Source organism: Podarcis tiliguerta (genome assembly GCF_965153285.1).
Source record: "Podarcis tiliguerta genome assembly, chromosome: 9".
Taxonomy (NCBI): Eukaryota; Metazoa; Chordata; class Lepidosauria; order Squamata; family Lacertidae; genus Podarcis; species Podarcis tiliguerta.
In genome coordinates this window covers 37817677-37831198 of record NC_139542.1, presented here as the reverse complement: position 1 = coordinate 37831198, position 13522 = coordinate 37817677, and the positions used below count along the sequence as shown (strand labels likewise).

Here is a 13522-nt window from a genome sequence, read left to right as displayed (position 1 = left end):
AGTTCCACTTCCGTTTGCAGTATGTATGTGAGACACTTGGCAATAATTACTTCATGCATTGCTGCCTTCTGCGAAGTTTGTATTGGAGGATGATTTAAAATAATTCCTAGTGGAAGTAAGAAGATTGTACAGTTACATCTGGGTTGGAAAAGGTCTCTTACCTCCCTCTTATTATGCTTACTTGCATCCAAATTCAAAACCATTTGATTTATTATTCTTGTTATTGTTATCATAGTAATAATAATGTACTATGTGTTTAATTTTGACTAGTAATTAAGTGGAAGACAACAAATGTCAATATTATAATGTGATGAGTATGTTTCTTTTTCTCACCCATAGCCTATTGGGGCTCTGAATCCCAAAAGAGCTGCATTCTTTGCTGACCGCCATGAAACATGGGAAGATGATCAAGTTCCAAAGTTTCATTATGGCACTCACTATTCAACAGCAAGTTTTACACTCGCCTGGTTGTTAAGAATTGTAAGTAGACTTTGAAAGAGTTTTCTTTGAAATTTGTAAGGGAAGTTGTAACTAAGCATGGATCTTTCAAATCGAAAAGGGGTGGCAGCAACAGAGATTTTGAAAATTGATTAAAATCAATGGGTTCAGTCCAAAGAACTTTCACATATGATGGTAGCATTTGGAGGCTGACCTCCCCCTGCCCTTTAACCCTCCAGAGCACCCAAAAAATGCTTGGACAAGGGTCAGCAGACCTTCTACGGCCACTGGTATTGGATATTGGTTCAGGAGACTAAGGGAAAGGAGTGTTTGTGGGAAATCAGGCAGAGGCACTTTGTATGTATGGAGACGAAGGTTCCACCACCTGCATTTGGCATGCTCTCTATTCCTTCTCAACTCTCCATTCCACAACCCATGCCCCTCAGCATGATTCCACAACTGTCTGGTAGCATTTTATTTGGAGGGAGGCCTTGCAAGAAGATGAGGGATCTGGAAATCCAGATTCTGCCTGTGACTGTCCACTAGCGAACTCTGGATTCACCCCATGTCTGATTATTGCCTATCAGAACTACAATTACTTTCAAATACAGTGGACGCTCGGGTCGCGAATGTGATCCATGCTGGATGCACATTTGCAAGCCGCAGCGTTCACAACCCGCATCTGCGCACATGTGGGTTGCGATTCAGCGCTAATGTGCATGCGCAAAGCACAATTTAGTGCTTCTGCTCATGCACGATTGCTGAAACTTAGAAGTAACCCATTCCGGTACTTCCAGATTTCGGCAGTCCACAAGCCAAAAAAACGCAACCTGAAGCAGACGCAACATGAGGTATGACTGTAATAGCAATAATAATGGTTTTTTGTTTACACTTTTCAAATAAGTATGAAAACTCTTTCTTAAAATATGTTTTGAAAGCTGATTTCTCTCTCTATGTTTCTTTTCTTTTAGAATTACTTTTTGCATGCAAGTTTTTTTTTTAAATGAAACGTAATCTGACCACTTAATGCAGATTTCATGTGAATCACTGATAAGTAAAATAAGCTTTTAAGATGCAATCTAGAAATAGAATTGCCCCTTTTGAAGCAATATTGTAATATGTTTACAAATAGTGTTTCAGATGGTCAGACGTCTAATATTTATGAAACAGGCCACATTTCTGTAAAATAAACTGGGATGATGATTTATCTGATAGAAACTAATTTCTTTGGGAAAGCATTAGCAGCACATCATTAATTAAACCTTGTTACATTGGTACAAGCAGACATAAATCCTTGAAGTAATTTATGGTACTTTGCTAATTTCAAGCAATTATCCACTAATATGCGCTTAAGTGTCCTCTGACTAGGAGGAGGTTTTTCAATTGCTCAAACATTTTTCTTTCCTTAATTGTGAACTGTAAAGTTGCACATTGTGATGTTATAGTCATAGGAAAGTTTTGACTCTGGATAATATTTAGGATCCAGAGAGCCCCATAATTAGTTCCATGCACCCCAAAGATCTGCTTTTATTGAACATAATTCTTGCCCCTCCACCTCCAGGGCTAAATGAAAGCCACTTTGGAAACTGGGGGAAATTTCGAAAACAGTTTGCAAAGAGTCACGGTGAGGATGTGCTTGCTGTTTAAATAAAACAATTCAGATATCTCAAGGCCACCTGAAAGCTCAGACAGCCCCTTGGATCCTAGTATGTATGCATATATAAATCTAATGAATTAAATGAGTTAGATCCAGGCTTCAACTTTCATTGATGGAAAGGCTTCTGCCATTATGGAACGCTTCCTCTTTTTAATCACCTGAATATACACATTCCTAGCTATAGTATCAGTTGTTTAAAAGGCATTGAAATACAGTGATACAAAATGTAAGTGAATTTGGGAACCTGTGTTTTTCACTGATTGTGTTGATCTGTAGAATGAGTTATTCTAGGAAAACAAGACACATCTTACCACGTTGTTGTTTTTCTTTTACTCTCCGCAAAAATAAAACCTGTCAATAACCTTTAGTGTTTCATTCTAATTGAGAATTGGCAAAATATATTTCCGCTTCTGTTTCTCTCTTCTCAGGAACCTTTTACAACATTTTTCCTAAACTTGCAAGGGGGCAAATTTGATCATGCAGATAGAACTTTTTCATCAATTTCAAGGGCATGGCGCAATAGTCAACGGGACACCTCTGATATCAAGGTAAACTTCAGTGACCATTCTTCACTTCCTATAGTGAGCTTTCATATTGATGATGTTCTGTTAATATAGCACCATCAAAGTGCACACTGCTTTACAGAGTACAAAGGGATTGGTTCCTGTGTTGGAGAGCTTAGCAGTCTAAGATTTGACAGAGGGGGAACAGTGGGAAATGAAGGGAAATGGAGGCAAGGGGTGATTGCTTCAGCTGCAGTAGTTCGTTACACAAGGGAGGGTAACTAGAGTGTGTCAAATGTTCTTGGACTAATACTGAATGATTTTGAAACTATTAGATTTGCTAGACATATAACCTTTAAGAAGCTGCAAAGATTACAGAAATAAGTTCACTTAGTATTATGGGCTGATGGTGACTCTGAAGTCTGCTAAAAAACTGTGTGCTATTTTACAGCATTGATGTAACTAAATATGCACCCCCAGCTCCTGAACGTATTTACACTACTATATTCAACATACTACATGCTGAGGTCAGAGATCAAGGACCACTAATGTATGCTTTCAATAATATGAGCAGAGACAGACTTTTGCCGAAAAGGCCTATCAAATCAGATTCATGTGTCTCTGAACTCTAATATTATTTGCCAAAGGGGCAAAGTAACTACAGACTAACTTGGCTTTCTTAGTGTACTGCTATCCCCGCCCCCGCCCCCTTTCCATAAAAGAATAAGATGGTCACTTTGAAGGAGAAGAGACACCCATCTACTTATAGGATAATGATCTAGGAAGCTAATCAAAAACTTAAATTGTAAACTTTAATCTTATAAAATTGAAGCCCATTGTATTTAACTAATCCTCTATAAGTAACAAATTAATATTTGTTGGTATGAAATAGAAAAAAAGAAGATTATTATTAAAAATGGTTAGTACAAGTCAGGATGCAAACAACTATAAACCTAGTTCCATAGTCCAAACCACTTCACCTACATACATAGGAAATGGCTTTTGGCATCCCTCTGTGATTGTCACCAGTGTGGAAAGGGAAGTTTGTATGGGCCAGAAAGGTGGGATGAGCTGCCCAGGAATGGCCTTGTAGCCCTGCAAGGCCTCCAGTCTTACAGTCCAAAATCTTACATGATGCTGGGACTTCTCTTAGTGTTGGGTTCATTTTTGAGAACTCTATGTTCAAAATGTTTTTTAACCCACCTAACTTAATGCATTTCATTACATGGTTGACTATCTATAGTAAAAAAATGTTGTGGGAGATGTAACCATTTGACATTCTGTTTGACACTTGTCATATTATAGGTTCCAAATTAAATTACTTGTTTTTACTGACTATGTACTCCAAAATTACTATGTAAACTTAAGTTTAATTCTGTTCCGATCTGCAAAGTATTTAGCTGCTCACCTATGTGATTAGAATAAATATATTTTATTTATAAATCTTTGTTTGCCATGCCAGTATATACTAATAGTTTCATAATAAGTATCATTCCTTTCTCACCTCAGAAAATAGATACATTAAAAAAAAAACACTACTATGTTCTCTTAGGAACTATTTTCATTACTGTACCTTAGTGTGATTATGTGAAGCGGATCTAATGAATAATTTAAAAAATCATGATAACCAAATAAACAGTGATGATAATGTCTGTGTGGCATTTATCCAGCATTTTTAACATATAAGCAAAGAAGCATGCTATAATTTAAAATTAATCCTTAATATATGAATGCATTTGGTTTTGCCATGTAGCATATAACTATGGCAAGTAATGCAAAAATGCAATTGCTTTTCAAATGATATGCACTATCCTTAAATCATAAACTGATTTTGAATGGCTGAAGGCTGATTTAGTATATACAACAGTAGCTTTAAATTACCCTTTTGTGCATTAATTTGCAGTGTCCGTTATATGGCTTGTTTTGTCTGAAAGATAAGACGTTTACTTTAAAAAACAAAATGGCAGTGCAGTGATAAGCAAATTTCAACTAGGAATGATTTGTTACGAGATAAACAAAATCATAACTCTCTCTCACAGGGGGTGAAATGCATTCTGGTTTGCCCTGATACCTCCATCCCAGACCATGCAGCACCCAGTGGGCAGGGCTAGGAACACTAGTCAATGTTGATCCCCCGTGTCCTTTATTCCTCTGGACGCGGGTGGCGCTGTGGGTTAAACCACAGAGCCTAGGGCTTGCCGATCAGATGGTCGGCGGTTCGAATCCCCACGATGGGGTGAGCTCCCGTTGCTCGGTCCCTGCTCCTGCCAACCTAGCAGTTCGAAAGCACATCAAAGTGCAAGTAGATAAACAGGGAAGGTAAACGGCGTTTCCGTGTGCTGCTCTGGTTCGCCAGAAGCGGCTTAGTCATGCTGACCACATGACCTGAGGGAGCTGTACGCTGGCTCCCTCAGCCAATAAAGTGAGATGAGCGCCGCAACCCCAGAGTCGGCCACGAGTCGGTCCCTTTACCTTTACCTCCACTATCAGGCACAATTCAGCACCCTCCCAAGGCTGAGAAAATTAGTTAGCCATGTTTTCTAGTTTCAGTGTAGCCTCATTGTGTGCTTCCTGCATGCTTGGAGCAGAGTCCAAGGCTTAAGCCTGATGCCTATAGCACTGTCAGGCTTAACAAGATAAGCATGAACAAGAGAAGGTGCAGGGGAGACTTACTGAGTCAGGCGACAGGCTAGTGCTGTTGAACATTGTCTAAAGTTGCAGAGGTCTGAGCATGACTCAAAAGGATTTCAGAACACCTGAACTGCTGAAATTTGAGATCCACTGATCACTATTTCTGAGATCCAGTGGCATCACCATTAATGATGCTAATTTGGTAAGTGTCAGAGTATACATACACAAATGGTTTTAAAGCCTGCCTTTGACATCGAGTGAATTCACCTGAATTCAGCCAGTTCCCATACAACTTTGTTCAGAAGAAAAGATGACTGTCCTTATTTGCTATATGATCCATCAGTTGAAAATTATCTGCAGTAAAAGTCAAATTGTAGTTAACTGTGTCAAAGTTCACATCTGTCTAATATTTTAAAGGTATTTTGGGAAGGTAAAAAATATGCTTTACATTCTACACAACTATGGAGTAAAAACATATGTTTGACTTAGAAGGAAGATGGGGGAAAGGATTGGGATGGAATATATATATATATATATATATATATATATAATTTGACAAGAAGGTAACAATGAGAAAGGCATCTGCAATTTGCACATTTCCCCGCTCTGCCATTTTACTATTAATTTGCAATGTTTAGGCCAGATAAGCAGGAAGGAACTAATACAATGTATCATCACTCAAAAATAAAATATGCAAGGTTCAAGCAAAGGTTAAACTGTAATTCAAGATTAGCCCGATGCTTTGATCACTAGTCTTAGGGCTTTCATGACACAGTGACAAGGATTGGTTGTGACCACATGTATACTCTAAACTTTATTTCCTGGGTTGTGATACCAAATGACACAAATTGCTTCCAAAGCTGGCCCATGAGATTCTTCTTACAACATGCACTGGTGTGTCAACCAGTTTTCCCAGGTCCACATGCTCTCAATGCCAACAACTCACTTGCTCCCTTTCTTTTCATTTTTGAGTAGCAGATTTCAAGTGAGAGGAGCTTCCTAATACTTGACCAATAATCCATTTTATGCTGTAAAGTAAAATAAGTTGTACATATGTTTGCTAATTGTGAGAGTATCCCGCTCCCAACTCTTTGGTTGAGGGAAAAGCGAGAGACTGAGTGGAAGAGAGGGAGGGAGCAAACACAATGACGTCTTTGATGTAATTTGTTGAAAATAGATTGAGAGTGATAACATATATTCCAGTGGAAGTGTAACAGTCAGCTTGTGCTGTGAGGCTAAGTTACCAGTAAGTTACCTTGGGACAGATGTTGCTGTGGAAAATGTAAGACTGAAGATTTTTCTAACTTGATAAAGTTAGTTCTTATGAGCTTATTACTAACTAAGGGCACTTCTGAACATTGCTTTAATTAATGACAATGTAAAGGAAACAGGAAGCGCAATAGGAAATAACTCAGTTAAACAGGTTCTTATTCCTGTGAGGTGATAGTAGTCCTTTCTCCCATGCCAATCCTGCTAATCCTTGTGGTAGTAATCAGAACAGGAATTTCTCCATCACAGTCAAATAACATAATTTTTAGATTTAGAGTACTAATTGCCCACAAATGTATTAATATGGTAGGACCCTCAGTTTGCTGGAGGCTTTGTCACTAAAGCCTATGTCCAAGGTCCAGAGACAGACTTTAAACTACAAACAGGAGCTCTTGTATGTATAAGGAATCCTTCTCGCAGGAATTAAAATCCAATTGTCATTGTCAGTTGTGTAAAGGTAAAGGGACCCCTGACCATTAGGTCCAGTCGTGACTCTGGTGCGGTGCTCATCTCGCTTTACAGCTTCCGGGTCATGTGGCCAGCATGACTAAGCCACTTCTGGCGAACCAGAGCAGCGCACGGAAACGCCCTTTACCTTCCCGCTGGAGCAGTACCTATTTATCTACTTGCACTTTGATGTGCTTTCGAACTGCTAGGTTGGCAGGAGCAGGAAGCGAGCAACGGGAGCTCACCCCATTGCGGGGATTCAACCGCTGACCTTCTGATCGGCAAGTCCTAGGCTCTGTGGTTTAACCCACAGCGCCACCCGCGCCCCTGTCAGTTGTGTAGGGGCTTTCAAATATACACACCTACACCTGATGAATGGTATTTCATCCTCTTGTTCTGCTTATGGTCCTTGTGTCCATTCCATTCCATGCCTTTCATTTATCTTTACATCCTCATGCATTTAAAACTAAAAGGGTTAGAAGAATACAATTTGGAAACTTCTGGACTCAAAATAGAAAAAAGAAACATTTTTTTAAAAAAATATATTTATTGGGTTTTTTACACAAAAAATAAAACAAAACAGAACTAAAGAAGAAAAAAGCAAAAAAACAACAACAAACACAATACAAAAACACAAAAAACAACAACATAGTATAAAACACCTCAAAAAAAACCCAAAACATTAATAAAAACAGTTTCATCCTTATGGTATTTCTTTCATTTACTTGTTTCCCGACTTCCCCAAACCTCCCTCCACTGTATTCCAAATCGTATATTCATTCCGCAAATCCCTACCCTCTATCTTAATTAGTCCTTATCTTAATTTTAACATCTTTATATAACTTAATCTCCTTAAAATCTTAAATCATTGAGTCTTTAACTTTTACGACTTTTATACTAATAACCTTTTAAATTCAATCTGATGTCATTTTAACATTCATTAGAAAAAAGAAACATTTTAAAGGGTCATTTCAGAGATACATTAAAGTTTTGAACTTCATTAAAACAAAATTAAAGACCGCTTTTCTTTAAATTATTGTTGCATGGTACTTTGTGCAATTCTTAGACTTCATTTTGAAGGTGCGAAGCAGTAGCAGCATAATGACATCTTTGCAAAAGGAGTAGCTGTTCCTGAAGGGGTGTTTGGGATTCAAAAGGTGGGGTGAGGAATCAGGACACAACACCATTCCATTCCAAATCGGCTCTATAGCTTTGGAGTTTTATTAACAGCAGAAAAGTTTCACAACTTCCTCTGAATGACTGCAATAAGCTCTATGCTTGACTACCCTTGAAGTTGGTCTGGAAGCTGCAAATAGTGCGCAATGTTAGCAGCTTGACTGTTCACTGAGGCAGGATATTGCTACCATGTTATGCTGCTGTTGCTAAAAAAATTGCACTGGCTGCCAATTAGCCACTATACCAGAAAAATTAAAGGTGCATGTTTTGGTATTTAGCTCCTGTACAGGCTTATGGCCAGGATACCTTAAAACCGACTCATCCCTTACATACCCAGTTAGCCACTGCACTGGACATTGCCTCCTGCAAATACCATCTTATACTGCAGAATTTAGGAATTTGATCTCTTGTATGGTGGCACCTTCCCGTTGGCATACTCTCCAGTTAAATATTAGATATGACACCATTTCTGTTGACTTCTTAGAAAACAGTTGAAAACCGTCCTCTTTCAAGAAGTTTCCCCCCCAATAGAGATTCTTTCCTGCCTGTTTTTATATTGGAATAGTTTTCAGAAGTTTTAATTGTTTTACCACTTGTCTGTGGTCCTGGGCTCATATGGGAGAAAGGGCAAGATGTATGTTAAATAATTAATAATGTTAATAGCTCACTTTTCCCTCTTGGAACTGATTTAAATGTGATTAATTACAATTCATGTAGGTGATCAGGGAGACGTATGTGGTGTGGTTGTTATTTTAAGTGATTTTAAAAACCACTACATTTAATTTAATGGATGCAGTTTAGTCAACAAAGTGCCTCCAAATAATTTGCTAGCATGTTTTTCTTTTGTATCACAGACTCCTTTTGACCTTGTTATAGGTTAATTAGCATGACTGTATACAAATATATAGGATGCATATCTGAAGTTTTTCTCTCAAGGACTGAGGTGATAATAGCTTAATTCTTGCTTGATTCTTCTTGTCTGTTCTCCGGGAACTCTGGGCTGACCCTGTCCATAATCTGATGACCTGCCATTGCACTCAGCTATTTGGAAAACTGTTCTGGCCATAGCTGACCCTGAGGGTGGTATCTGGAAGACCACTGATCCATTGACCCATGTCAAGAGTGGATTTAGAATCTGATCTACTGGGCCTCTTACATAGTTAGCCAGTGGAGCTACTCCACATAATGTGTTTTTCTGCTTATTAAATAGCATGCACTTTTCACTTGTTAGAAGGAAGACCAATTTTACACCAGTTACTAATTTCCTGGAGCAATTACAAATATTAAGCCGTTCCATTCATGAAATGCCCCTTACAAGAAGTTAATAGATTTTCTGCAAAAATCTAAGTTTGCTTTAACTGTGCCTTCATTAGTTGAGACATTTATATAATGTTCCATTATAGCATATATATAACTTAATTTATTTATTTTTTGCTTAGAAACACAAAGTAGAAAAGCAATGGTAATCAGTCAACACATGTGTGCCCCACATTTTCCAACATGAACATAAGACTGGGGCCAGTGTATACATGTATTCAGAAAAAGCAGCCAATTGCTTATATGTATGGCTGCTTCTTAAAACTCAGTTTTTGTCATGTGGCTCTGGGGCAGGGATGCTGGTGTTCAGAAAATAACAAAAGCCGTGTTTCATTAGAGAGCTGCTTGGGTTTGTCTATTGCTGAACAGACTCTTTGTAATCAGCCATTCATACCAATTGACAACAAACAGACCAACTTTATAAGTTGAATTGAAATCCATATTTAAAGTAAGTGGATTGCACCCATAAATTTCATTCTGCTCCTAAAATAGGAGTCCATTGAATTTTTAAATTAGCTAGCCATTGTTTAATGGGTATTGTTGCTATTGCTGTTAGCAAAGAGATTGCTCTCATAGATTGTGATACTTGCAGTCCAGAAGTTACTTTCCCATAGTGGTAGGACTGCAGTTGGCTGTTTTTACTAAGCAAGTTTCAGGGTGTGAAATGCCATTGTGGGACTTGCTTATTAGTTTTAGTTTTTCTTTATTAACTATACTTGTATGGGCATCTTCTCTTGGCAATCAATCAATCAATCAATCAATCACCAATACAAAACAATAAAAGCACTTGTTCTTTCTGGCAAAAAAAACCAAAAACAAAATATGAATTATAGGGTTGAAATGCCCAGAATAAAAGTAAAAGTTGTTTGAAAGGCATGGTGCATGAAAAGGTACAAAAAGGAATAAAACCCGGCCCTCAGAGACTATAAGGATGGTGGCAGATAAGACTTTCTGGAGAGGTCATGTTGCCAGCACCAATAAAATGTATCTAATTATATTCTCCTGTTGATGAAATAGTTTTTCATTCACTGGAGGTTCTGTGAGAAGGTGGGAAGTTTTCCTTTCGTCTTAACATGTTGGTTTTCATTTTTACATAGGAGCTGGTTCCTGAATTTTATTATCTCCCCGAGATGTTTGTCAACTACAATAATTACAATCTTGGAGTGATGGATGATGGAACAGTAGTGTCTGATGTTGAACTTCCACCATGGGCCAAAACGCCAGAAGAATTTGTTCGCATAAATAGATTGGTAAGATAAATGTCTGTGGACAAATGCTGGCTCCCTCGGCCTATAGAGCGAGATGAGCACTGCAACCCCAGAGTCGTCCGCGACTGGACCTAATGGTCAGGGGTACCTTTACCTTTATCGATTCTCTGTATTAAGAGCTGGTGCTTGAAATGTCTTTCCTTAGAGAATGAAATTACAGTGGTGCCCCGCAAGACGAATGCCTCGCAAGATGGAAAACCCGCTAGACGAAAGGGTTTTCCGTTTTGGAGGTGCTTCGCAAAACAAATTTGCAATGGTCTTGCTTTGCAAGACATTTCCTGGGGTTTTTTTCCCCTCCCCCCTTTTTCCCAAGCCCCTAAGCCGCTTAACAGCTGTTCGCTAAGCTGCTTATCAGCTGATCTAAGCCGCTTATCAGCTGATCTAAGCCGCTAATAGCCTTTTAGCAGCTAATCCGCTAATCCCTTAAGCCTTTAATAGCCGCTAATAGCCTTTTAGCAGCTAATCCGCTAATCCTTTAAGCCTTTAATAGCCGCTAATAGCCGCTAATAGCGCTAATCCGCTAATGGGCTTGCTTCGCAAGACGAAAAAAACCGCAAGACGAAGAGACTCGCAGAACGGATTCTTTTCGTCTTGCGAGGCACCACTATAGTCCCTTTGTTCTGTGTAAAGCTAAAATTTATGAAGCCTAGTATCCGAAGAGCTATTTTAGGTGTACTCATAGGCTTGGGAATGCCTAGTGAGATTTTTTTAAAACCTAAACAGTAGACCCTCAAGCTTTTCTCATTGTTTTAATGTAATGTAAGGTTTTTGGGGATACCTTTATCATATTCTCACATATATATTTCTGTTATTCTAGACACTGTTATTCTAGTGAAAGATAGACAAAATGTTCATGTCTTCACATTAGGCATTTGATTAGTTCTGGTTCCGAGGGCACCATTACCATCATGCATGTTAACTGTAACAAGTTAAAAAGTTGAGTTTCAAACCACCTGCTTTCCACCTACCACTTCACTTGAATGTTTTTGTGCTAACTTGTAATTATTTGCATCTTTAGCTATATCTCACTTGAGTTTTGTTATCTGTAATGAGCCACTGAAAGCACACACCTGCTTTCCGTAATAGCTTTACCATATGGGTTAGCTCGAGGTAACAGGCCAATCATCTTCACTTGCAGCCCCATTTCTGTTTCTTAGTTTGGTCATAATCGGCGATATTTTCCTCCTAAATACATCTTCAGTTATTTCTATCATACTTTTTAAAGAGCTTGCACGAGCAGCTGCTCAAATCTGGGTTCATCCATTCCATTCCATACCTTGCAATGTATTGTAAAAATATTTTATTCTAGCCTGATAGACTTTATTTTCCATTACGTGACATAGTATGAAAAAAACAGGGTAGGAGATTGTAAATATTTTCTTTACTATTTGCTTATTGTATTTTATGCCACCTAATATTTCTTAGGCAGGTATTAAGACAAGGCCCATTTCTGTAATTATAGGATGAGAATCATATCTCTTTGTGATACAAAAATGCAGATAATGTTAAATAGACCATGGAATGAAAGCATATGAGCCTAAGTTTTAGGGACGCCGGTGGCGCTGTGGGTTAAACCACAGAGCCTAGGACTTGCCGATCAGAAGGTCGGTGGTTTGAATCCCCGCGACGGGGTGAGCTCCCGTTGCTCGGTCCCTGCTCCTGCCAACCTAGCAGTTCAAAAGCATGTCAAAGTGCAAGTAGATAAATAGGTACCGCTCCAGTGGGAAGGTAAACAGCGTTTCCGTGCGCTGCTCTGGTTCACCAGAAGCGGCTTAGTCATGCTGGCCACATGACCCGGAACCTGTATGCCGGCTCCCTCGGCCAATAAAGCAAGATGAGCGCCGCAACCCCAGAGTCGGTCACGACTGGACCTAATGGTCAGGGGTCCCTTTACCTTTACTTATCTCTCAGTTTGGTCAGTGCCTCCATGGGATGCTATCCAGGAACCTCATGTATAATTACTTCGAACTCCATGATGGGGGGGGGGTCGTATTTAACTGTAGAAAAGAAATCAGTCAGTGTGGTGGAGTGGTTAGAATGAAGGACTAGTACCTAGGAGGCCAGGGTTCAGTTCCTTACTCAGCCGTGAAACTCACTGTGTGACCTTGGGCCAGTCTCTGCTTCTCAGGTTAACCTTCCTTACAGGGTTATTATGATGATAAAATTGGGGTGGGGAGTATGCTACCTTGAGCTCCTTGGAGAAAAGGTGGCCTATAATGTAACAAATAAAGAATTGAGGTGTAAACTATTTCTATGGTACAAAAAGGTAGTGCTTGCATCAAAAACACTGTTATACTCCCCATCCCATTTCATTCCCCACCCCTGGTATTTTTTTTCCAGATATAGCAATCCTTCTAATCTTCCTTGCTTAATTAAGAGAGAGAGATGAAGTTTGGTTTTGGAGTTCATCATAGATTTCCTCTTGCCGTGCATAGAAATATATTCTGTGTGATGGGGAAAAGGGAAGTCCACATACCTGATGTTTTACATGTGACTCTTACTCTTTGTGCAAGGCCTTGCATTTGTTGAGTCCGAATGAAATGGAATGTATAAGTAATTTATATGAGTAATTGCATGATTAATGTTCTATTCTGGGGTTATGCAAAATACGTTGTGCTTCTGTAATTACATAGCTCCAGTGACTGTATGTCAGCTGTCTAATTAGTATTTTTTGTAAGATTACATAAATGTGAGTAGTGAGGAAAACTATATTTAAAAAATTCTAATACTTTGACAAAGAATTCTTTGTAATAACACAAGAACATTTTAAATGTTATAAAAAAGCAGAGTTGTCTATTTATTACATCCTTGCAACT

At 38.8% G+C, this 13522-nt stretch overlaps 1 protein-coding gene across 5 annotated transcripts in view; it reads left to right on the top strand.

Annotated features, from left to right (window-relative positions):
• The window catches only part of LRBA (LPS responsive beige-like anchor protein), a 350444-nt gene that overhangs the window by 263202 nt on the left and 73720 nt on the right, over nt 1-13522 (top strand). For all 5 annotated transcript variants that reach the window (XM_083456976.1, XM_083456977.1, XM_083456975.1 and 2 more), the window contains exons 45-47: nt 340-480; nt 2524-2643; nt 10536-10688. In XM_083456976.1, coding sequence (XP_083313102.1) covers nt 340-480; nt 2524-2643; nt 10536-10688 — 414 coding nt within the window. The remainder of the gene's footprint in view (nt 1-339; nt 481-2523; nt 2644-10535; nt 10689-13522) is intronic.